Here is a 26,394-nt window from a genome sequence, read left to right on the forward strand (position 1 = left end):
ACTCTGTCTTTCTCTCGCACCCACAAGAACCCCTCATCCCTCCACCCTCCTTCCCCTTGCACTCTCACGCACACACTCTGAAGGTATATTACCTGTTCTTGTAATGCAGTAAAGCTCAGCTAGAAGCCTTTCCTCGTAATACCACTTAATTCCCCATGTGGCAGCCAGGGTAACTGCAGTGAGAGAGAGAGCAAGAGTGGTCAGTGATGGTGGTGTGGGGTAGGGAATGAGGAGCGAGAGAGAGCGGGGAGATGAGATGAGAGAGTAGGAGTGAGAAAGGTACCATCTACGCTGCTGCGGCGTGGTGGTCCCTAGTCATCTACCCAGCGTGATAAGACTCTGATTGCAGAAGACCATCGAGCCTCTGCCTGAGAGTCTCATGTAAAATATGGGACATTTCGTAAAGACAATGAATATGTGGGGCTTGGCTCCTCTTGGATTAGTCCCCCTGTTATGTGGCATTCCTGACAACTAGGAAAGTCAGAATATCCACTTTGAAGTTATTTAAATTCATTGTTGAGTTTCCTGCAAGACAGGTGTGTAACTGCATCTGTTGATCTTTAAATGTTACTCTTAGCTTATTTAGCAAGCAAATATGTTTAATACCTTTAAAGCACCCATGTTTCCCCTTTTTCCTGAGGTGGATGACTTGTGTAGAGCTGAAATGATTGGACGATTAATCAATTAGTTGACAGAAATGAATTGGCAACTATGTCAGTATTTTTTTATTTAATTAATCATTAATGAATTCATTTTTAAGTAAAAATGCCAAATACGTATTGGTTTCTGTTTGAATATTTGCTGGTTTTCTCAGTCTTCTAAGATAATAAACTAAATACCTTTGGGTTTTGGACTGTTGGTCAACTTGGGCTTTGGGAAATTGTGATGGACATTTTTTACTATTTCTGACATTGTATACACCAAACCATTAATTGATTGATCGAGAACCCAATTTGATTAATTGATAATGAAAATAATTGTTAGTTTTGGCCTTGACTTGAATGCACAATTTTAATCTCTGTGCTGTCTCTTTATTGCCCTTTCTCTCCGTCTCTCTGACGCATAAAATAGTAATAAACAGCTATTTAAAAATCACACTGAATCAATAAAACAGCAGAATGCAGAACAAACTAAACATAAACATCAGAAAATAATAGAAGTAGAAAAGAAAAAGTATTTTTTGCTGTCATTCTCTCTCTTTTCCTGTCGACTCTTTCTCCCTAATCTAGTAGCCAGCAGCCATCCAGAGATAAAAACAGGAGAGATGAGAGGAGGGGATGAGAGAATAAGTAGCAGAAGAGAGGAGAAAATGACAAAGTGACAGAAAAAAGAACGAAGGAAGGAGAAAAGGATTGGGAGAGGAAGGAGGATGTGGTGACATTGCTCCTGGGTTTGCGCTCCAAAACGGAGTGCTAAAATCATTTCAGCTCAGATAAAGCTCTGGCCACTGCCAGGCTGCCCCAGGATATCTGCCCTGCTCATCTGCCTCTCCAGTGAAACGCCTGCACACAGGGAGCCTTCAGGCAGTCCAAATGTGAATGCGCCCGCACACACAGATGCAAATACACACACAGACACTAACTCAGTCAGAAATACACACGGGCACTGTTGTATCACATGTGCACTCACTGGCCTCTCATAGCGAATTTGTCGTAGTGCAGTTTATTTCAGTTGAGAGAGAGAGAGAGAGAGAGAGCGACAGAGAGCTCCAGGGGTCTCCTTCCTCCTCCGAACCTCCCAAATTAACACCCTGCCACCACCACTCCTCCTCCCAATCACCACTGCCCACATCTATTTAAATCATCTATACTTAACCCACAAACTCACTCTTATCCACCCCATTAACATTTTTCCCATCCTGCTCTCACCTTCTAATAAACTGCTTTCACCCTGCCCTCACCACCACCGGTCTTTGCTCAGAAGTTCAGCCTCATCTTTTTGAGTCCTTTGAGTCTGAAAGCATTTCAGTTTATTGCAAATCTTCTGTCATTACCAAAAATATGAATGCATTGAAGAATAATTCCAAATGGCGTCCATCTTTTTCACATATTAAAAATAATTGCAACATGATTGCTTACATAGTACAACTTCACGAAAGTAGACAGTATGTAACAAAATGACATAATAGTGAAACAAAGGGTCCGACAAACAAGCAAGCTGACAAGCGATCAACGGTGCAGCGTTAAGGAAAGCAGCTGCTCAACTGAACATGCAAGCCACCAAATATGTCCTTAGGAAATTTAAATCAGCCAGCTTGATGTTGGTTGGAGCGTGAAACTAAGTGGCCAATCACGGGCTGGAGTGACCCTGCAGGCAGCCAATCATTCAAGTGGATCAGCACAGCGTGCAAAGTATATGACTGGAATCCATAAGAGGCATAAAACTTTCCTTAGAGCCACTGCACCAAATCAGAAGTGTTGTCTCTTGTCCTGTCCCACATTGTGTGCAATGAAGTCTTATCTCTTCTAGAGTTATGATGCAACAAGCTCATACTTATAATCATCTTTGCTAAACTATGTTTACAGCAAATCATATTTGCCATCCTGAACTATTTCTCCACCCACACTAACAGTCATACATAACTGTAAGTCAGCATTCATCCATCAGAAATCATCTATCCATCCATCCATCAATCCATCATCCATACCACATCCATACTGTTTAAAAAGTGTTGTGATCAGAGTGAGGGGGAAGTGAATAAGACTGGAGCTCATATTTCATAATTTAATTAATCATTTAAATCATTTTTCAAGCAAAACTGCCAAAACTACCAAATTTGTAGCTTCCTAATAATGAGGATTTGCTGTTTTGCGTTGTCATAGTAAATTTGTTACAAATCACAGTTGTGAATATCACAGTTTTACACTGTTGATCAGACATAACAAGCAATTTCAAGATGCCACCTTGGGCTTTAAAAAATTGTAATAGACATTTTTCACACTTTTCTGACATTTTATAGACCACACAATTCATTGATTAATCAAAGAAATAATTGTCAGATTAATTGATAATGAAGACATCATAGAGCACCTGAGCAAGGCACATAACCCAGGCAGGATGTGTATTCGATGTATTGCCATAGGTTAGAACATTAACAGTCAGTTTACATTCCACACTCAGTTTGGCTGTCTGTCCCTTAGCAGCACTGTCTTTGTATCCAAAACAGATCTGCACCCTCTTGTTTACCTTCCCCACCCTTCCCTTTGCTCCCTATAACCTCTATATTATGTCTTCCCCCATCTCTCTTCCTCTCTTCTTCCCTCAGCACCTCTTCACTGAGATAGAAAATCTGGGTCTCATGTTTAAGGCATCAGTGCAGTTGTTGGGCAGACTCCTAGATACTCTAGTAGTGGATGTGATTTCTGTCTCCCTCCTCTGTCACCCACTCCCCGTTTCTGTCACTCTTCTTGAATATATACTTTTCTCCCCTCGTCAGTTGCCTCCCCTTTTGAATTTTGATAACTTTGTGGTTCCCTGCTCACTCCTACACTGATGTGCTCACAGAAGTACAAACACACACAGGGGCAGACATGTGTTCACCCAAAACTATGCACACTCACATATACTCATGCACACACCTCATACTGAGTCATAGTAGAGTGGGTGCAGATTTATGTGCTATCATTTCCTGTCAGTCTTATTTAAGTATAACTGCATGACAGCGTCAGAGGGTAACAGACCAAACTTTGTTTTTCTAAATTTGTGATGACTGTTTTGTGTGACTGACTAATCTTGCTGTGACCTTGTATAAGTCATTTATTCTCATGTCACCCTTGCAAAAGAGATTTTGAGCTTACTGAGACAACGTAAATAGATGAAGTTCAACTAACTACACAGAAAAGGTACTGGCTATGTAGATTGCTGCAAGTGTAATACAAACATTATCCAATGAGGTGGTATAGCTGACTAAAGCAATCTCACCCTCAATGTAGAATTTGTAGCTGTTGTGGAGCTTCCGATCTTTACCAGCAGATGGAGATTAGTAGATTGACAGAAAATGAATCAAATTAATTCAAATTCTTTTTAGTAATTTCTGTGCAATAATGCCAACCATTTGCAGGTTACAGTGACTCAAATGTGATGATTTGCTGGCTTTCTCTGCTTTATATCATTGTAAACTGAATATCGTTGGACTGTTGGCCTGGGAATTATAATGTGCATTTTTCACTATTTTCTCACATTTTATTGACAAAATGATTAATTATCAGCAGATTAATCGATAATGAAAATAATCATTAGTTACAGCCCTAGTCGGCTTAAAAGTAGACTTTTACAAAAAAGGTGGTACTTTTACACCCCGGATCACATCATTGGTCAGAACCCCTTTCCATTTTTCCTGATTTGAGCTCAGCATTTATCTGATCCTGGTAAGGGATCAGCAGTTATTGTCTGAATGCAGCCAGTGAATTTTTTTTATTAAAATGTACTGTAAGTGCAATGATGTGTGTGTATCATAACACGCTCACATGTTTGTCCTTGTATCATTTGCAGATGGAAATTAAATTCAATGTTATTGACGTTTAAATGACATTTATGTAACAGGCTACCCGACTAGTTTTTTTTTTTTTTTTTTTTTTAAGGACGTGGGTGAGCAAATGAGATATACAGAAACTACACTGAAACTACAACTTGGATTATTTGGTACAAATAATAATAATTTTATTGTATTTGCTTATAAAGCAGGAAAACCTCAGCAGGCACAGAGGTCACAGACTTACTCAGATAAACTAAACTCACAGCTTCAGGTATTGGTGTGTTCTCGCCTTCCACAATCTCATTTATTTGGAGATGGGGGTCGTTTTAGAAGTGTTTTTTTTAAAGCAAAGCCCTGGGCACCAATTTTTGTTGCAAAAGTTGATGTTTTTGATGTCAAATAGGGTGACACTTGTATTCAACTGACTAGTCGGTTAAATTTTCTATCCTTAGTATCATGAAACCTCACAGTCACAGGATACTGACAGTAAAACAAAAATAGAACAGTTTTCACACATATTATGCAGTTTGGCTGTTCTTTTAAATTCAAATTGAAGCTAGCACAGATGTGGATAGTAAAATGTATGTCAAATAAAGACAGTGAAATACAGAAATACATTGATATTAATGAAATGATCAAATGGTTTTATCACCGCATATTGTTCTTGGACTTTGCTGTAGGCAAGATGATTCGGGTTTTTCCATTTCACATCGGTTCTCATTCAGAGAGAATACTGCAGGTTGAAGGCAGGGAGGGGCTCAGTGGCAGCTGTCATGCTTTCTCATATTGTTTTATTCTCTTTCCATGATCCAAGAAACAAGAACCTCTCATCAGTCATTTTAATCTCAGCTGTCCTATTCCTCTCCTCCCTGCACCCTTTTCTCATTTGCTACCTTCCCCACTCCCTTCACTGACTCCCCTCTCCTGCCCCTTTCACCCTCCCAGTCTCTCCTCTTTTTTTCTCATACTGTCCCAACTCTTTTCTCCCTCTCTTTCTCTCTCTGCTTTCCATTTTTCTCTTCTTCAATCACTCCCATTCCCCTCTCTTTCTCTTTCCCCTGTCCTAATTGTTTATATACATTAACATTCAAGAAACTAGATAGCTTGGTGCACGTGACACCCTGTAATTTGACATCCTTGCCTTTATCCAAGGAAGGAGAGAGATGCAATCTACATTGTGTGTGCGTGTGTGTGTGCGTGTGTGTGCGTGTGTGTGTGCGCGTGCATGCACGTGGGGTAATCTGGGGTTGTCACACGGACCCATGCCACTCTCTGTATGCTAATCAATGAAGCTCTGCAAAGCGCTCGTCTGCCAGCTAAACCCCACACCTCAGTGCTGATATGTCTATTAGCCACATGTCAAACTCCCTCTTTGTTTCTGCCTCCTTCTGTCTCTCCCCACATCTCATTCCCTTCTCTCATTCGATCGTTCCTCCTCTCTATAATTCTGCGCCCCTGTGTCTCTCTCACTCACTCCTTCTGTTTCTTTCTCCATACTTTATTCAACTCTCCTCCTGTAACCATCACTTCCTGTGTTCCTTTGCTTCTGAACACTCACTCTGTACTGACAATGGTTGCGCACCAGATGTAATTTCATCAAGTGTACACTCTCTACTTCTATTCATTGTAAATGCGAAATTGTAAGTTGCGAAGTTACAGCTTGAGAACTCATTTTTTCTTCATTCCCATTCATATTTGAGTAAAAAAAAGTATATCACCCACTTTTTGTTGGTTTTTAGAGGTGGGTATTAAATAAGACACTGTGTGGAGGTGAGTTCTTGGCCTAAGTGATGTGTAACATTATATGAAGTAGCCTGTAATATCGGGTTTAGTGCTTGCACACTTTGCAATGACTTTCCATAGTAGTGCAAAGAAAAATGGCCCTGCTTGCTCTACATATATCATTGCTCTGCTTTTATAATATCACTCCTACTGCACTACTGTCCTCTGCAACAGCAACCAGCACCAGATGAGATTCAGGAAGAGAGTCTGTCATATAGACAGACATGCTGACAGACAGGTAGAGGAGAGATAAAATGAGACGTAGTCATGCATTTGTCTTAATGCTTTTGCAAGCTTTAAGACAGGATGACAGACAGACAGGCGAGGAACCAGGCAGACAAGAAGGCAAGCTGACGGTTATAAAGGCAGTTAGACAGGCAGTCAGCCCTGGCATTTTGCAGCAGATAAGTAAGCTATCAGAGGAGGGGGATAAATAGCAGAGTAAAGATTGGTCCCGGCCCCCTCAGAGAGGAGCGGGGGCCACAATGCAGGCGTGGTGGGCAGATAGCCCCCTGCTCTCATTATACTCTGCCTAATCCAAAACGATGTTTACTCAGAGAGAGAGAGAGAGAGAGGGCCATGCTTATCGAAGCCCTGCACAGTCCTCCAAGCGTGTGTTTGTGTGTGTGTGTGTGTGTGTGTGTGTGTGTGTGTGTGTGTGTGTGTGTGTGTGTGTGTGTGTGTGAGTATGTGTTAAAATGAGCCTATTCCAATGGAAAAAGGGATCAGGAGTGTCTCCAAGGCAGACTCTGTTGGCTAGAATGTCGATGCTTATCACACATTGCCTGGCTCTTCTGGTGAAAGGCGAATAGGCTATCTAAACTGCCTATTCACAGCATGTGTATTTACCATACCAGCTAGGCAGATTGATCATTTCATAATTGCTATTATTATTAACATACTGCTATTAATAGTTCAAGCCTTTTTAAAACCTGACCTAATCTGATTTATCAGAGATGAAGATCCTTAAAGGCCACAAAGCATTTAACTTTTTTGATTGATACTAGAAAATGAAATCAGTAGTATTTGTTCTTTAGTATTTGTTCTTTATCCCTGTTGACTTGTGTTTGCATTGCAGCTTTTCTGCTTCCAATCACCTGACTGCAGTAGGCAACTACTTCATATACTGCATTATGGCTCCTAAAAGGCTGAAGTACCTCTATAATACTTTGTGTTTTGCCCTAGAGGCATTTCGATTCTTGCTGCTGATTACACCTTTCTTTATTATTATTTGATATAGATCTTAGAATTGTACAAATTTCAGTATCATCATACTGTATTGACTGATTGGCACTCTGTTTCGCTTGCCCAGCCCTTCACTTTGTCTTTATAGTAAAAAAAGGTTTTAAGGTTTTTCTCAAAACTCATTGGAAAATCAATTTTTCATCTTGAAAATGTAGTTGGATGAATAATCAAATACTGGACAAAAATAAACTGTACCATGAATCCTTCGACCAAATAATCTTTAATTTTTGACAAATTGTGCATTAGGAGTCTACATACTGTATATCTAGTGTATATCCTAATAACCAAGTCTTTTTATGTGCATAGAGGATTTTGGACTTAACTCCTCAGTTAGAGGAAATACACTATTTTTAACATGTTTTATATCATATTTACAACAAAAAACTGCTTTGACTCTTGTATGAGGTACTATTCAAACGTCCTTCTAAAGGGCAAAACTGTAGTTGCTGAGTTTGATGTCCACATCCACCCTCCACCCCCCCAATACATTTTTTGTTGTAGATTGATGCTGTTTTGTATGATAATGTGTATCGAAATGTTTGTCCCAAAATACACAGCAGTTTGGAAAACAGACTTTTGCTGTTGTTTATCATTCAATATCAAAATACAGAGTCCAGTCAGTAAAAGTGTTACCCTTTACAAAGTACTATATTTTTTTTAAGTATCATGGTGTTTTGTCACAGAGATCTCACTGTTTATTGTCAGTTTGTAACCCCTCAACTACTAGTGGTAACACAAACTAGATGCAGCAACCAGTTCTCACACCCAAACAGACACACATGCACATACCCATACTCACACACACATTTACCTTTGTACTCAATCTTCTTCAATCTGTCTCTGTCTTTCTCTTTGACTCTCTCTCTCTCTCTCTCTCTCTCTCTCTCTCTCTCTCTCTCTCTCTCTCTCTCTCTCTCTCTCTCTCTCACAAACACAACACACACATGCACACATCAGCTTCGTGGTCTTGTGAACTGTGTGTACCCTATCTAGGCTGGCTGGGGTAATCCTGGCCTCCACTAAAGTAGCCGTGTGAGAGGACAGATTGTCAGTTGATCATGGCCAGCCGAGAGCCTTATCCCTTATTGGATCGGCCATGGAGGAGGCTTAGGAATTATCTGAGGCCTCGCTTAATGTGGAGACGGATCACCGCCAGAGAGCCACGGAGCCTGAAGACACGCTAGGCCTGAGGGGAGAGAAAGACACTGTGTGTGTGTGTGTGAATGAAACCAACAGAGAGGTGTGTGTTTGTGTGTATCAGTATGTAATAGTGATAGAGGCACGTGTGTGTATGTGTCCGTGCACAAAGCAACATTGTGGCCCACTTAACCCCATCTTGACACCTCTCTCTCTCTCTCTCTCTCTCTCTCTCTCTCTCTCTCTCCCCTTTCTTGCTTAGTCTGGGGTTTTTTGCCATCCATTCCGGTCCTCCTCACCCCCTCCCTCCTGTTACTCCTCTCATTCCCATTCCTCCTCTTTCTCTTTGTCACTCCTCCCCCTGCGCCTCATTCTCGCTCTTCTTCCTCTGCTTCTTCATCTCTGTCCCCCCTTTTCTTTCTCCTTATGCTATTCCATCGTTTCTCATCCATCTTATGAGCCACATCTTTCATTTAGCTTTGACCACCATCCTGCTTAACTTTCTCCCTCTTCCTCCCTCCATCCCCAACTCCACTCCCCATTCCTCCCTACACCATCCTCCTCACTGATCTTCTTCACTCCTTTAAATTTTTTCCCATTCTCCTCTTCCACACTGTTGTTTGCGTTCCTCTCCACTTTGATCATCTCTCTCTTCCTTCTTGTATTCCTGCTTCTCCTCTATCTCTTCTTTTACTCATCCTATCCATTCTATAGTCATATACACCTTCATTTTGTCCTCAGCAGGAGACCTTATAGAGGCTGATGAAAGAAAAGTGAAAAACAGACATTTTATTTTCCGAAGATGCAAGGAACAAAGCTAAATCTGTGCTTGGTTAAGGAGAACTGTTGACCAGTGCCTCATATCTCAGAGCCCTACTATGTAACTGTAAATACAACAGCTGACATAATAATGCATAGTAATGCATATCATTACATTGTAATGCGAACACAGTGGTCATTGGCTGGTGTAATATGTGAACTGACCTTTGGGATGGTATATGCCGAGTTGTCAGAGACAATGCAGAATATGTCAGACCTACAAGAGACCACCTGTCATTTAAACAGTCTGAAAAGCAGTAATCAATATTGCTTTCAGCACAAGCTCACTTAAGCAGATCCTGTTATCTTTTAAATGGAAGTGTTCAGGCTCTGTTTAATTCATTCTTGGTACTGAGAACAGAGTAACGGCCTTGTCTCAATCAAGTACTGTTAGCTTGACTTAAGTGAGTTATTTTAGGTTGTCTTTCCCCAAGATCCCCTTTAGATATTTGATAAAGCCCTTTAGCTAATTCCATCCATGCTGTCTGATCCCTGGCCTTTGACTGCCTCGGGATCCCTCAGGAAGAACTGGAGAATGAGGGTGGGGAGAAGGATGCCTGGGTGACCGAGTTTCCTTTCTTAGCCTGCTGCCATCGCGGCCAAAACCTGGATAATTCCATCCCTGTGCATGTGATTACTGACAGCTACTGAAGCCAGATTAGCGCTGCCATAAGTCGTGGAGTTCCCAAGGTCAGCCCCACGTCACCAGGATGTGGAGGGATGTGGGTTTAGGACCATGGCACTAGCCAGTAGATTCAATGGGTAGCTGCAACCAAGAAATCTGATTGGGTCAGCAGGCCTCCCACTTCCAGTACTGTTAACAGTGGGTGTGTCTCACTTTATAAAAAACACCAGGAATGAAGAGTGTCTTTAGGACTTGTTTCTAAGAAAGCACAGGATCAAGAAACACGGACAGCATGCAAATGCTTGAAATATTCACACCTTGTGTTCAGCTGTTTTGTTCCAACCCTACAGTAGGTGTACAATTAAATCTTAAAGCATTGAAAAATATCAGTCAGTGAAGCAAAAACTGGACAGAAGGCCTGTAAATCAAATGATGATCACAATTATTTTTCTCAGGGAAATCTGTATTGAGATCATGATTAAAATTCATCACTTCATGCAAACACATAAATGGATTTATCCCTCCATAGAAATTGCAGTTAGGTTATTTTTGCAGGTTGTGCAGAGACTAAAGTGTGCTCGAAATAAGCACCAGTGAGTCAGCGGTTGAAAATAAAATCATGAATGCAGTTACATATTTTTGAGAACAGTGTGCATCACTATGACACAGCAGCATGAATAATCCACTCTAAAGGGGAAAAAAAGGTTTGTAAAAGAACAATTATCAAACCTCCTCATGTATAAAATTAACACATGGGCAACAGACATGTAAAGCCACGATACACGGTACACATTTACATTTTAAAAAACGGCTTTTTGTATGTAGGTTTTAGTTATTCTTAAACTAACAGTAGCAACCCAGAGGCGAGTTAACGATGTTTCTAGCACACAACCCCAATAAGCTGCACATGGTTTTCGGGGTAACGCCATTGAAGAGGTTTAGTGCCTGGGACTGATAACTTTATTAAGCTGACACACACTCACACACATACACGCACACACACCTAGACTGCTTCCTTTCCTCATCTAGTAATTGAAGGTGAGAAATAATTTCATTATCCTCAGGAAGAGTAATCTGCTCTCTACTCCTGATCCCTTCATTTCCTACAGTGCACCTCGACCTGGGAGGCACACACACACAAGCAGGCACCACATACTTATCACACATGCATGCATGCATGCACATACACAAACACACAGACACACACACATAGTTCCTATCACCCTAGGCTATTAATGTTATTGGAGTTACGGATTAACCATCCGATTCACATATGCTTTACAAAGCTTTATTACTTAGTGCTGTCTGTCTTGCTCTCTCTCACACACATGCATGTGTTCACACACTCACACACACACACACACACACACACACACACACACACACACACACACACACACAGGCACATAACTTTGTATTAAAGAAAGTTAGTGGACAGGAACAGGCCCTGAGCAGAGCAGTGTGAAAACATGGCAAGAAATATCCGGTTTAGAAATTTACATTATTGGTACTGGACTAAACTTTTGAACACAGCGTTTTCTTATGTTATTTTTCTTGAAATCATAATCACAGGTGGCCTTGAGGCATGGTGTAACACATACAGATGTACAATCCCTTTTAGGGATATGTAGACACCCCGAAAGAAAAGAACCTGAAAGAAGGGTACAGTAAGGCTTTGTTTGAATTCTCCCCCTGAAACCTTCCCCTTCAACTTCAGTGTGGAATGGTGTTACAATAACTCCACTACCCTATTAGATGCCATTCATGACATGTACACATCATCAGGAGTCAGCAGCAGAATGAAAGCCAAATGAAACTACAGATGAGAGTGTGGGGACCATCATTTTTCTTCTTCTGCTTGTGTTGTTGAATGGCGGACCTCACCCAGTTTAATATTGCATTACCACCCTCTACTGTTCATTTGCCCAAGATGTTTTGGGTGGCCCTTTGATATCGAGTATCACGGTGACGTAGGGGGGAGGGGCTAAACTGTTTTTTCACAGGGCAAAGATGTTTGGTGGGGCACCATTACGTTTCATGTGAACACACAATCAAAAGGGGAGGGGTCAAAGTTAAGGGGGAAGGGAAGAATTAGGATGCAGTTTAAGACACACAATACCCCACGCATTCACATATTCTAGAGGATGAACAGGGACTGAAGTTGCTCCAGTGTCAATGATCAGTCCTGCAGCAGAACAGGGCTTTTAACCGTTTGTGCCTGCCTGCGGTGAATAATGGAATTGAATGTAATTACTGCTTTTTATTCATCAGGGTAACAAAAGTTGCACCTCAGGCTTTGTTCTTCTGCAGTGACCCCAGTAAAGTCCAAATTCCACTTAAACATATCACTTGACAGAGTATCTAAACTCTATATCACGATAAATTGTCTTGATAAATGTAACGTAATGTAAGTTGTTTTTCTTTAAATTAATCAATAAATGACATTTCCTTTATTTTGCTGTCTTACTTTTTGTATCTAGATTAATTACAGTCTGGCCAGTTAAAGATTCTGAACTTGACTTTGGGCTCATCTGTTGGTTTATCATCTAGTTAGATGTCATTATTGTAGTTTTTGAAGATTAATTATATGGGATCCAGGCTATTATTGAAAACTGAGAATAAATTTAGGTTTAGAGATTCTCAATGTTGCTAATTTAATAAATATTGTTCATCATCCAGCCTTACTTAAACACAGGAAGTGTAATTTGTTCCCCCTTTAAAGGATAAGACTGGCAATATTCTATTTTCTTCTTGTTTTCACCAAATCTTTTGCAAAGACAAAAACCAACAATGAACCACAGTGTTGTGTGTGACTTTCTTCATTACTACAGCACTGTAGTTTATTTTGAGTCAATCTCCCATACACCGTTCTGCTGCCATTAAAACTAGTGCACAAAATGTTTATTCATCTGTGGTTGAAAACAGTTCCCAACAAATGCACTATTTATTCCCATTTGAGTAATCTTTTTCTAAAAACTACAATGGCCAGCTGTTTTAGGATATTAATTGGTAAAAAATGTAACCTTAAATTTGTGACTCATTTTTAGAGATTTATTACTTCAGTAGAAACAAATAGGCTTGGGGCTTAGAGCCACAGACAAGGTAGGGAAGTTAGAAAGTACTGAGATACGGACTAATGCATTGTTGGTTTTGAACTTTTAATGGAATTTGTTGACAACAAAAAAAACCCCACCAGCCTTATCCTTTAAACACATACTCGTTGAAAATAAAATGTCTAGAGTTATTAATACAAATCCAGAAAATATCAGATAAAAGAAAACATTTATATGCAACAACCTGTTTTATACAGTCTATGACAACAACAAACAACACATCTTGAGATAGTTTCCAGCATTGCCCTCCATACAGTATACCATTACTGCACTGACCGATGTGCTAGTTGACAGTATAAAGTTTTCTGTACTGTGTGACAAGCGCCTGGCTGAAGGGGAATAACAGATGAAATTTAAAATGTCACCTTATTTAAGCCTTACATGTCTTGACACTCTCTAGACACACAGTATAGCAACTCTAGTTGTCATTGTTATTTGCGCGCGTGTGTGTGTGTGTGTGTGTGTGTGTGTGTGTGTGTGTGTGTGTGTGTGTGTGTGTGTGTGTGTGTGTGTGCTGTCAGCCCAAGACCTAGAAAGCATTTTTTTTCTAATGGGGAAAAGGAATATTTGGACATTTTATCAATAGGCATTATTAAATCCTGCTTGCTTGAGCTAATCTTGGCCGACCGGAGCGAGGGGAAAGAGAGAGAGCGAGGGACGGTGAGAGAGATAGACACAGAGAGGGAGAGTGAGAGAGCAGTGATGTCTGCCCTATGAGGTGAAGAGAGACCGCCTGTAAGCCGCTTATTATATCGACTACCACCTTTTCTCTCTACTCCTCTAACCCTCTCTCCCTCCCCAGTTTTCTCTCCTTACCTCGCTCATTTTCTATCTCTGTCTCCCTCCATCGCTTGCTTTCTCTCCCTCATTCTCTTTTCTCAACAACTCCTTCATATGAACACACACACATGCACAAACACACACACAGACGGCGCCAAGCCGAACCTTCTTGTTCAAAGCCAGAAGCAAAAGCTGAAGTTTTATTCAAATGAATGTTTACTTTTTCTACTGCCAAGATTTGTGTGTGTGTGTGTGTGTGTTGAGAGACAGAGGGAAAATAGCACCAAGCATGCAAGTGTGTGTGCGTTATTGTGTGTTACATGCACGGCAGAAGGAGAAGGGCTGACAGTAGGTGATAAGCCAGACAGGCCTGCGCGCTGTGATTATCACCCACCGGACCCCCTGTCACACACGCACACACGCACTTGCATACACAGTGCCCAATGAGAGAGTGTGTTGCAAGGATTTAGGATAGACAGATGGACAGACAGACAAACAGAGACAGAGAAGCCTTGGATCACAGGCAAGGTGGAAACCACAAGAGAAGCAAATGAACACAGACTGGAAAATACAAGGCATCCAATTATGTTTCACTGAACATTCATTGTTTTTATTTGGGTTTTATATCAATATTAAGGTGTTGATGTTGAGACACTGAAATCAAAGCACTTTGTCACATTATAGATGCTAGATAAATGCCAGCAAATAAAGATCTGTCATTGAAATTGATAAACATTGCTTAGTAACTGAGTCTCTAACTCTCTCTTGGTCTCTCTCCGACTTAGGTGTGTGGCCATCTGAAGAGGTGATGGCACATTACTCTCTGCAGAAACGTCTCATGTTCAAGTGAGTTATTCTTCTCTTTAAACCTGCTCACTCCATCATCAAAAGGCTCAACTGTTTCACCAATAAAAACAAGGACTAACCGCTGTGAATAATTACATCGATCATGATTTGCAACATTGTTTTTAAGGTTGTATTTAAGCTTCTGTCAGTTTATCATATCAGGGTACATTGTTATTCTAATCCAGACAGGAGTTTTACATTTTTCTAACAGTTTGACATCAATAAAATATTTACCACTTCAATATTGAAACATTATTGAATTGTAAACAAATGAGACAGTCAGAAAGATGTTTGGCAGCATATAATGGCCTTCTTTCTACAATGTTTAATTTCACAAGAAACCTGCTGCATGACAGTAAATTGCTTTATGATACAAATCAGGAAGAGCAAACTCATTGAAAGCATTGCATTTGTTGTAATAACAGATGGTGGAACTACATTAGAAAAAGGCTGTTGAAAATGTTTCTCCTCTTCAGTAAAATTAAAGAGAAAATTGAAAACACAAATTAGCAGCAGGGAAGTGGAGGTGGAGGAAGGTAAAGTAGCAACATACTTGGAAATGCTAACACACAGCTGAGATATCGGTATCCGTTTCACATTTTATCAAATGTAATTACACCAAAAATATATCAGTTCTTCTACATTTAAGTTCATAAATGTAGTTATCAGTGAACACTTCAGCACCACCACTTTCCCGAAAATTTAAATCTGACTGGGACCTGCAGTAAATGCTTGGTACTTGTGTCATTCTGTACCTTTCCATGCCACACTGTGTTGTTATGTGTTGCTCTTTCCCCTGCTCTCATCTGCTGAGCACTGGCCTGCCCTGCGGCACAGGGCTGAAAAGCACCCAGGCACCTTTGATTTCCACTCAAGGTGGAACGTCACCCTTTGATATCCTGTTTTAACATTCAAGAGGCAGGAGGCGAGGAAGAGAGGGGTATTGATCAGAGCAGGGTAGTGAAGGTCAGCAAGAGAGGGAGGAAGGCAGGGAGGGATGAAAGAGGACAGGGGTAGAGATAGAGGGGAAGGGGAGATCAAAGGAAGAAGAGGGTGGAGAGAGGGGCTGAATGAGCATGCAAGCTACAGGACCCTGTGTGTGTGTGTGTGTGTGTGTGTGGGTGGGGTGGGGGGGTATGTTTGTGTGTGTTTTCTCAGATTCCCGCTGATTGAGCGTGTGCTTCTCAATGTTCAGTATTCAGCTTTGAGGTTGATGGTTGAATTGATATTTCTTACCCTGCTGTTTTCACTGTGTGTGTATGTGCATGTGTTTGTTTGATAGCATGCGCGTGTGTGAGTGTGTATATGTACATCTGTGTGCATCTACTGTACAGTATGTGTGTGTGTTAGTGCTAAACTGCTAGGTTTGGCTCAGCAAGGTGAATCTCACTCCCACTCTTCTCTCTCTCCCTCTCTGTCTCTCAGGGGTGCAGTGTGCGAGTTAGGAGGAGGAATGACTTGTCTTGCTGGGCTCATGGTAAGTGACCCATACACACAAACACACACACACACACACACACACACACAGATTTCTGCAGGAGAAGTGGCTTGGCTTCCCTAATGAAATTGACCCTCACCAGTCAATACACAAACAGTATGGGCACACAGTATTCATACCTATTCATACACATATCATTCACTTTTTGTGTGCCTGTGTATGTGTGTGTGTTCACATACCTTCACAATGCATGTATGCATGCTCACTCTTTACCCGCATTAAATTAACAGTAGGTCACATGTCTACTCCTCAGTGTTCACCTTAAGCCATATTCACAGAACGTCTTATGCCTATGCTTAAATAACAATAAACAGCTCCTAAGTCTATGAACAGTTGAGGGTTTCCAGGACAACACTTGCTGTGTCTGCCGGTCCCTGCAGGTTGTGACTTCTCTTAGCTTTAATTTGCTTTCCTTGTTCAATTATATTGGTCATACAAATGCCTTAATTGTTAATATGGCAGCAGTATTTTACCTCTTGATATTGTATTTTTATGCTGAATTAAACAACACAGACTGAACCAAGCTTAGTCATGAAACACATTATTCCTAGTAACAAGGTCAACCATGCTTTGTCTTTCAGTTTAAGAGTTCTCTGTTTAGTAAAAATTGCTCTCAGTAGCATTATTAAACATTCAGCTAGAAACTATAGGTGTCATTGAGGTAGACTCGGTGGTTAGATGAAATACTTTGTGAATGTGGTCCAATTTTCTTTCAATACCAGGCCATAAAAGGGATTTGCATAAGGAATCTCCCTCACATTTGATTGTATGAAAACCAGAATCACAACTTGTAGGTGAGCATTGATGCATCTTACCACAGCACCTGGTGCTTGCCTACCAGGACACTGATTTGTTGGATTAATGGCAAATTGTAATTAACGCAGCATACTGGCAAAACACTCTCTGAATATTGCAGATTTGATATGGATGGCAAAACATGTGCAGTACAGCTTTTTTTCCAAATAAGTTTAGATTTTCAGAATTTAAAAAACAGAGTAGGATGTTCAGCTGTGAAGCCAGTTTTTATGATTAACAGGATTATTTTTGTTTAAGATATAATGATTATAATATGCTCTTTCATTATGTTTATCAGCACACTCACACAATCACCAGACCAACTGAGTAGTGACTTAGAAGTAGGGTCTTAAAAGCTGTCCTGTATTGATACACACACACACACACACACACACACTGACACGCTCAGATATGCCACAGTCTGTCAGCCATAGGGTTTATTAGCCAGGTTCTTAAGGGTCCCTCCACATAGCAGGCGTCAGTGTCCCATCGATCTGCTAGATGCCATTCTGTGTGGTGTGTGTGTGTGTGTGTGTGTGTGTGTGTGTGTGTGAAAGCCTGGTTTTATCTCTTGGCAGTCAATACACCATGTTTTGACATTGGTGGCTTGAGATGGAGTCCTTCCTTCACACCTCTCCTTCTCCTCATCCCTCCTTCATCCGTCACTGACACCACTGTTCAAGTTTATTTCTCTGTTGTCCATGTGAACAATTCACATGGACATTATTCCTTTAGTTGTTGCACGTTCTTCCCTCCATATTACTTGAGAAACACTTAATGACTAACAGAACACCTCAAAAATAATTTGTCTGTGAATATGGCTTTCGCTCTAAACAATCAGCTATTGCGGTGCCTCAGGGAAGCATACTTGGTCCCCTACTTTTCCTATGGAAAGCGTATTCAACCGCTGTAGACATGCTGATTTTCATTCATCCATGCCTTTTAGAACATAGAAGCGTTTTCCGATTTGACGCCACAATCAGCAGGACAATATAATTCGTCAGTGGCTTCCAAAAACCGTTACAAATCACTGTTGAAAAATAAATCAGTTTTATGATGTAACAACGCTATGGTTAAAGTTTGATTAGGTTTAGTCACAATAACGGCTTGGTTAGGTTTAGGGAAAGATCATGGCTTGGGTTAAAATAAGTACTTTGTTAATAAGGTTAAGGAAACATTGTGGTTTGGTTTTAAATGACTACTTTGCTAAGGATAGGAGAGCTTTGTCGTCATTGTTACTATAATAACAATAACTGTAATAATAAACAGGTAGTTAAGGTTAGGGAACGATCTTGGACACACTTAAAAAAAAATTCATTTCACTTCACTATTGCAGCTGACATTTTGATAAAATTTGTTTAGATTAAGATGTTTGTGATCATTTGATATAGCCTGACTCTGCATGTGTGTATAGTGGTGTTGGCGGGTGGTGAGTTGTTGCTCAAGGGTTGCAAGGTTGGACTCCTGATCTTTCAGCTGGATGCTCTGGTTCAGCCTGGAGGTCCCTTCCTGCATTTGAGCAGATGGTGGGATGCACAGCACTCAATGACCCCCTCGCACACCCCGCAGGGCCTTTACGTGTGTGTGTCTTTGTGAGTTTGTGTGTGTCAAAGCATACATGTATGTGTTCTGTTTGTTTCAGAAATTTTCATATACTTGATATGCTACATGATGTATTTTCTATATGCCATACGAGTCAAGATTACATTGAATCAGCCATATAGGATTTGGGTGCATTCCATCACAATAGCTACTTGCACTTACCCTCACCCACCGGTATATGCACACACACACACACTCCTTAACAGAAATTGACAGCCTGGCACACACTTGCTGATATAAAAAAGCATCTGCAAAGAAAAGAGAATGTGAAAAGATGAGGTTATAGTAAAGCACACACCTCTCTATCTATATCTCCCTCACGCAGAGACACACAGCGCAGCACAAAGCTGTCTATCCATTCTCCCTCTCCCTCCCTCTCCCTCTCTTTCTCTCTGTCTCTCACAGTCTGCTCTGCAAAGTTATATGAAGGGCATCAGGCAGGCCCGGCGAGCCGAGTGCAGAGTGACAGCGGCGAACGGAGTGATGGCTCGGCCCGATAAACACCCAGCGTCAAATGAAAAGGCTCTGCGGTTGCCATCATCCCCTGTCACAATGCAATTACTGAACAGAGTGATAGCAAGATAGCAGCCCCCACCGCTAGCCACAATGATAAAAGTATTGACTGATTTGATTGAATGATTAAAATAATGCAGACATAAAAATGGGGTGAAGATAGAGAGGGAAATGGCAGGGAGGAGAGGGAGCAATAGAGAGAAAGGGTGGGGTGGGCTGGGCTGCCAAAAGTGAAGCTTTGTAGATATGGTTATGTCATTATTGTGTGTGTGTGTTCAGCTGTTTGCTTCATCTAAGGGTGCTTTTGGTTTTGTTCTTTTGTTCTGCGTTGTTTCATTTCTTTCCTGTCTCTCTGTCTCTCAGGTTGCCATTTGTGCTGACGTGAAAGAAGTTCTACTATCAGATGGGAATGAGAAGTCCATTCAGAGTATCCTTTCATCGTCCTCTCTCCTTCTCTTTTTGTCTATCTTTCTATCTCTGCCTCATTCCTCTAGCTCATTTATTTATATGCATTCACATGGATTTATTCATGTGAAAACTTTTGTCTTTTTTATTGGGGTTTCAATTAGAAAAATGTTTGTTTGTGCATTCCTGTACACTAAAATCACACGTGAATTCATCACATGTGGAACAAATTTTACATGTAATGAATTCACATGTAGAGGCACATGGTTTTAGCACATGTAACATCTTTCATATATGATTTATTGTAAGAAAACAATTTCACATTTAATATCACACGAATAAGAACATTTAACATGTGATAAATTCACATAAATGCAGAACTTTTTTTTTTATATTTTACATGTGGGGGAAAAAATCACCAACTCAGGCACATGTGATTTTTGGACACATCCCATGAAATAACATTTTTACATGTGCAGTGTAAGATTTCACATGTGAAAACATGAAATTCACATGTGCTTTTTGAGTCTGTAAAATACACTCAGTTGCCAATTTATCATCTTGGAGGCTGCAGTTTGTGGTGCTGTTGAACTGTATTACATTATACAGAGAAGTGTTTCTATTATTTTGTCCATTTATATCAGTGAGGGCAGGCTAAATAACAGAAACAACTCTGTTTTAGGTGTACCTCATAAACTGGCAAATGAGTGTATATATACCCCAATAAAATAATTGCAGTCCTTTAAGTAGTAATATCCTAGTCTCATAGTTTCTGTTTAATCAGTCATAAAACATTGTGCCAGTTGTTATTGTCTATTAAACATCTTGCAATCTAAACCATTCAATTCTTCTGGTATTTTAATCTCTTCCATGCTATGTTATCAAGATTAACTTCTTATGTGATCTATTTTTCCAGTGGCCCTGTGGTAGTTATACAGTGACTCTCTTAGGCAGAATCATAAACAAAAAGTAGACAGTGTGCTATAACCTTGGTGTTTCAGCCCTGAAATCAGAGATTGGGTTGGAGTAAAGGAAGAATAGCCATCAACCTCTTTTATCTTTGGGCAAAAGCAGCAGATGGGGCATCCACAGTGACAAATACCCAGCACTAGCGCTCAACATGGCATCTACCAATCCTAGCTGCCCACAATGCCATGTTAAGAGCACAGTAATTGCCATCCTGTCAGATTTTGTTTGAGATTTAGCTAGGGTTAGGGCTTGATGAGTGTTTTAGAAACAGGAACAATCAAGGTTTGTTTAAAATGTTTTTGTGTGTGGTTAAGGTTTAGGCCTATAATTAAGTTTTTAGGATAAATCTTTAGGTGAGATTTTTCTGCCAACATTTGTTCTTTGAGTGGGTTATTGATCAACTCTGTCAGCTTGGAAACCATCTTGCTCTTCTTTTCTACCCATTTCACACTTCTCCCTGTCTGATCTCCTTTGTAGCATCTTGTTTCCCCTCGCTTTTCTTCCCATCTTCTATCATCATTCTTGTCCTTTTTCTCCCATCCTCCCAGATCTTGCTTTATTCACTCAACAACTTAACAGACACGAAAAATAAGCTCTGACTCGCTACAGTTGGTTCACAACAGCAGGAAATCTAAATACACATTTCTTCCCCATTGACCGACATAGCATTTCCATATTTAGCTGTGCTTACAATATCTCTGTCTCATCCGGCTACAGTGCTCCTTTGCTGATCACAATACGACCAAACAATAACACTATGGAGCCTGTAAAACAAACACAAACACATACACACACACACACACACACATGGTCACACAAACAATACACCATTGACCGACTGCTTTGTTTCACAGAACAAACACATAGAGAGAATTGTGAAAAGTGAAATCATAGCGAGAATGGATCGAACACACACAGAAAGAGAGAGGGAAGGTTGAGAAAGACAGATAATTTGTTCTGGGCTCAGCCAAATTGGCCCATTCACATACTGTGGCGTTTCCTCTCGCTGAGGAAGCTGTTGGTCTTAGCCTTGTGCTAATGACCACTTTTTGTCTCACATGCCCTTATTGTGCGTTACAATAGAAAAAGATAGTGGATTGTGATATGGCCGGGTTTTATACAATGAAATAGATGAGAAGATATGGGGAAAAATAAGTTGTGAATAGATGACAATTAGATATATCTAGAGACTATATTTTTCCCTTTCCTTAGAACCTGTTGACCTCATTTATGGTGCAGAAACACACACAAATACACACCATAGAGAGGAGAGACACTGTTGCTGTGACCTTGAATACTCATGTTGAAAATCAATTGAAATGTTCCATTAAGAATGATTGATGCATGTCATTGGCTGCTACTTGTCTACTTCAAGTGATGGGAGCAAATATTCCTCGACTTTAATGTTCAATAATACTCAAATCTCTCTCTCTCTTACACTTTTTCCTCTTTATTTCTGTGTGTGTGTTCTCATCTTATGTGTGTGTGTGCATGTGGCGTCCTCTCCCTCAGTGGTATGCTGGTGAGATTACAGTAAACTGCTCTGCTCTTCACCCTGTCATCCCTGTGCATAACACACTGATGCACAGGTGCCCAGCATGTGTGTGTATGTTGTGTGCTTATTCTTGTGTATGTGCGCTTGTATATAAATGTGTGCTAACCTACATATTATTGTGTATCTGTGTCTGGGTGGCCTCTTTGATTTTGGATTGGCTCTCCAGCTACTAATCTATTACGCATTCCTGCTCTCTCTTGCTCTCTGTCTTTGTCGATTGGATTTGTCTCAGCTCTTTGCAGGCTTTAAAGACAAGGAAATCCTAATTGAATTGCTTTGCAACTCCACAAGCCAGTGTATTACGAGACAACTTGACATCAATCGCCCTTCCTTTGTGTGCGTTCATCTGCGTGTATGTGTGTGCGTGCGAGAGGGACAGTGTGAGTTTGTGTATTTGTGGTTAAAAGCCTTCCCATTGATCCAGCTAGAGGCTGCTGTGATCTGCTTCTGCAGGCTTGCTCCCTATTCCTGGAGATCATCTCTCCTCACTCATGCTGTCTCTCTGTGGGTGTCTACCATATGTGTTTTTATCTAAACAAGGTCTTACTTAGAGTTTGTGTTTTTGGATGTAGCTCTTTTGACATGACACACACCACTCCAGAAACCTTAAACCGAATATCTTTTGATGGGACAGTTAGCAGTTTGAATCTTATTAATTTTTTTCTTATTAACATTTCCCTTATTAATCAGGATCAATAAGGGAAATGTGGGTGGTAGAGGTAGATGATGTTCTTACCTCCATCCTAAGATCCACATTCGTATTTCGAACATGCAACAGAATTTTTTACATACATTAACATTTGCTAGAAGATTGATTGAATTAGCAAATATGTATTAAATTCACCCACACACTGTGTAGAATTGTGTATGATTATAACATCTTTCAATCTATTCGGATGGCAAAAAAAGTCATTTGTAGAAAATTACTGTAAGACAAAAATTGGTGTAGCCTCTTTGTCGAGCAATTTTCATAGACACCATTCTCTGTCGCAGTGTCTTTTTTGATACTGCCACTGGGTGCCAAAGATGGAAATTTTCTTTCTACACGTGGTGGCCACAAGAGGCCTAACTGCAAGGATTCATTTTGAATCCTTGATTGATTGTCCATACTGTCATTTTACATTGTTGATCTATTCTGTACACACAACATCTATTGCATGTCTTTCCATCCTCTTCCTGAGGTTTCTTTCATTTTTTCCCCCTGTTAAAGGGTTTTTTGAGGGGAGTTTTTCCTTATTCGGATAAGGGTCTAATGACAGAGGGTGTTGTATATATGATGTACAGATTGTGAAGCCCCTTGAGGCAAATTTGTGATTTGTGATACGGAGCTTTATAAATAAAATTGACTGACTTTAGTGCATACATTTTTAACATTGACTTCTCTAAAATTGTTATCTACTGTAAACATCTTTGTTTACCAAATGTACTAGAAAATTGATTTAATATAATAAGGGATCTTTAAGCATTTTCCTACAGTTGAGGATGTAATATGTGTGTCTATGATGAATCCTTGATCGTGGCACGTCAGATGTACGAGGTCTGGTTGAGAGAAACAGGAAAGCTGGAAAGTTTGGGTCAACACATGTATCTGCCAGGTGAGACCATTTTCTTAGCTCTTTATGGTGCATGCTCCTTATGGAAAGATACAGTACCTGACCTCTACCCTGGGCTTTTTATCATTGCAGTCAGAAGAGTGGAATGTGTGTAATGCTTGTTGTAGTGTTAACATTTTTAGCTGAAAGTGCCTAAAATATTTCATTTGATTGGGGCCCACATCATGCTGTACTGCAGCGGAAACAAGTAAACAAAACTACTGTTCTGTATAGCAGTGTTGTGCAAGTTCACACTTTAAGAGCTAGCTTAAAGTTCAGTTCACACAGATTGAAATGAAGTAGTTCACTAAGTTCAAAGTACCAAAAAATTTATTAGTTTACGTTAATTTCTTCCATTTTTTTCCTTTACAAAATGCTGTGAGTTTGACTTGGGTTTAGGATTTTTGCAGCTGTTGGCTCTGATACTGTATTAAAACACCACCAAACATAAAAACTACATGAGAATAAAGTGCATGGTAAGTAAGCTACACACCGGTAAGAGAAATGTTTTCCCCCAGTCGTACAGTTTGAGAGTGAAGTACTGTGGATTAGAGGAAGATTGTGGTGATTTATGGGCATATACACCTGTTTTCAACTCTTAACTTGAGTTAATCTTCAAACAAATGTCATCATGTTATCTACTTAGTGATGATTTTCATAGTGTAAAAACCTAATTGTAATTTCAATTAAAATGTTTTCGTTTCCTATTTTAGACACCTAAACCTAATCATCACCCTAACATCAGGTCCTGTGCAGTATTTGACTGAATTATTGGCTGACATTTTCACGTGATAAACAGGAGAAATAGCTTGTTGAATTTGTATTGAATTGAACAACAAAAGATCCAACCTGATTAGCTACATACTGTAATACCCATTCTTCAAGTAGTCTGTATATGTGTGTGTGTGTTTACATGCACACAGAGTCATCCAACCAAAATAGAGCGTTCTAATCCAAAAACCATTGAGAGAACTTTCCACACACTTCATATGCAAGGACGGGCTAAAACATAGTTAATTGTTGTCCCTGTCTCAAAAAAGTGTGAATGTTTCGCTCCCCTTCTTTCCCTCTCTTTCCCTCTCTCTCTCTCTCCGTTTCTCCCTCCTGCACATATTTACATGAGTGGAAGATGGAGTGAAAAAGTAAACGTATAATTAGGCTACATTACTTTGATTGTTTTCTTTTCAGATTATGCCTGCTGTCATCGCCGCACCGCAAGAGAGGGCAGAGGGCACAATGCGATTGGACAAGGGGAGGGAGAGGGAGGGGCATGTCGCGCGATGGTGTATGCACATGCATGCGTATGTGTGTGTTGGGACCTCCTGCCGCGAAATGAGATTGTGTTTCTAGCGGGGCCTAATGTTTTGTTTACTGAGTGTTAATAATGCCTAATTAATAATCCCCCACTCTGCCTAACAGTCTGAGAGAGTAAGAGAGAGGGGAAAATGGTGTGGAAAAAGAGATGGAGGAGAAACTGTACACCACGTCAGTACAGCCCTTACACAATCTGGAGCAACCAAATTATAGCCAAAGAAAAAGAAAAACACATTAACCACTGGTAATGTACTACATGTAAACTTCAATGCTGTTTAGCACTGAACAGACAATAACTAATGGCAGATTGTGTGAGCAACATGAGTGACCAGTAACTTTAATATTAATGAAATACAGACTGATTGACCACAACCTGGACATTGAGATTGGTGGACACAGACAAACCTGGCAACCCAGAGAAAACAGACAGTGGCAGTTCTGCCAACAAGACGTAGAGACAGAGCAATACTTCCTGCTCAAACAGCAAGAATTTGACTCACTCTCTACCAAAAACGCCAAAAACAAAATGTTATATTTACTTGTGGAAAAAACCGACATTGCCATAGAAGCACAAAATATGTCAGAACCTGAGGGAAAACAAACAGAAGAACACATGAAACTGCTCTGTTAAAATCTTTTTTCTTATCTCTTTTCTTTTATGGTTCTCACTATTCCCAATTCACAATAGCTCATCCTATCATACATATATTCTTTTTTATAGTGTTTTTAATAGTGTATATAGAGTTGTATAGTATATATTGTAGTATAGTAATGTGCAAACAATTTGTTGTCTTTTTTTTCTTACATTCTGAATCATTATACTTATGTTGTAAACCATGTAAAACCTGCCTTGGCAACGCTTATACCAATAAAGTAAGCAAGAAGAAGAGAGGGCAGCGTGGATATTGAATAGCAACATGTATGGAGAAGGCCATTCTGTGTGTATGTATGTATGTGTGTGTGTGTGTGTGTGTGTGTGTGTGTGTTCACATGGTATAAATGTCTAGTGTCATGTCAGAAGCTCCCTCTCTTTACCTCGCAGATGACATGTCTTCCCTCCCCTGACACTTTGTCCAAGTCTCTACTGAAGCAGAAAAGCAGTAGGTGTCAGAGAGCAAGAAGCTCAAGGTGTTGGAAAGCTCGCTGTGCAGTTTCATGAATACTGGCTTCCTTCTGTCACCAGCTCTGCAAATACTAAACTTTGCTCTCTGTTTTATATGTGTGCTTACAGGGTGGTCAGGTGGGACTGTGAATTGGACATTTCAGCACTAGAGGGTCACTTTGACATTGTCATGTGTGCAGACTGGTAGGTTCACACACACACACACAC

At 40.3% G+C, this 26,394-nt stretch overlaps 1 protein-coding gene across 4 annotated transcripts in view; it reads left to right on the forward strand.

Annotated features, from left to right (window-relative positions):
• Positions 1–26,394, forward strand: part of camkmt (calmodulin-lysine N-methyltransferase) — a 116,889-nt gene that overhangs the window by 63,332 nt on the left and 27,163 nt on the right. For all 4 annotated transcript variants that reach the window (XM_044213394.1, XM_044213392.1, XM_044213391.1 and 1 more), the window contains 5 exons: positions 14,761–14,821; positions 16,247–16,298; positions 19,593–19,656; positions 23,687–23,753; positions 26,296–26,370. In XM_044213394.1, the coding sequence (XP_044069329.1) occupies positions 14,761–14,821; positions 16,247–16,298; positions 19,593–19,656; positions 23,687–23,753; positions 26,296–26,370 (319 nt within the window). The remainder of the gene's footprint in view (positions 1–14,760; positions 14,822–16,246; positions 16,299–19,592; positions 19,657–23,686; positions 23,754–26,295; positions 26,371–26,394) is intronic.

This window comes from Siniperca chuatsi, linkage group LG11 (genome assembly GCF_020085105.1).
Source record: "Siniperca chuatsi isolate FFG_IHB_CAS linkage group LG11, ASM2008510v1, whole genome shotgun sequence".
Lineage (NCBI taxonomy): Eukaryota > Metazoa > Chordata > Actinopteri > Centrarchiformes > Sinipercidae > Siniperca > Siniperca chuatsi.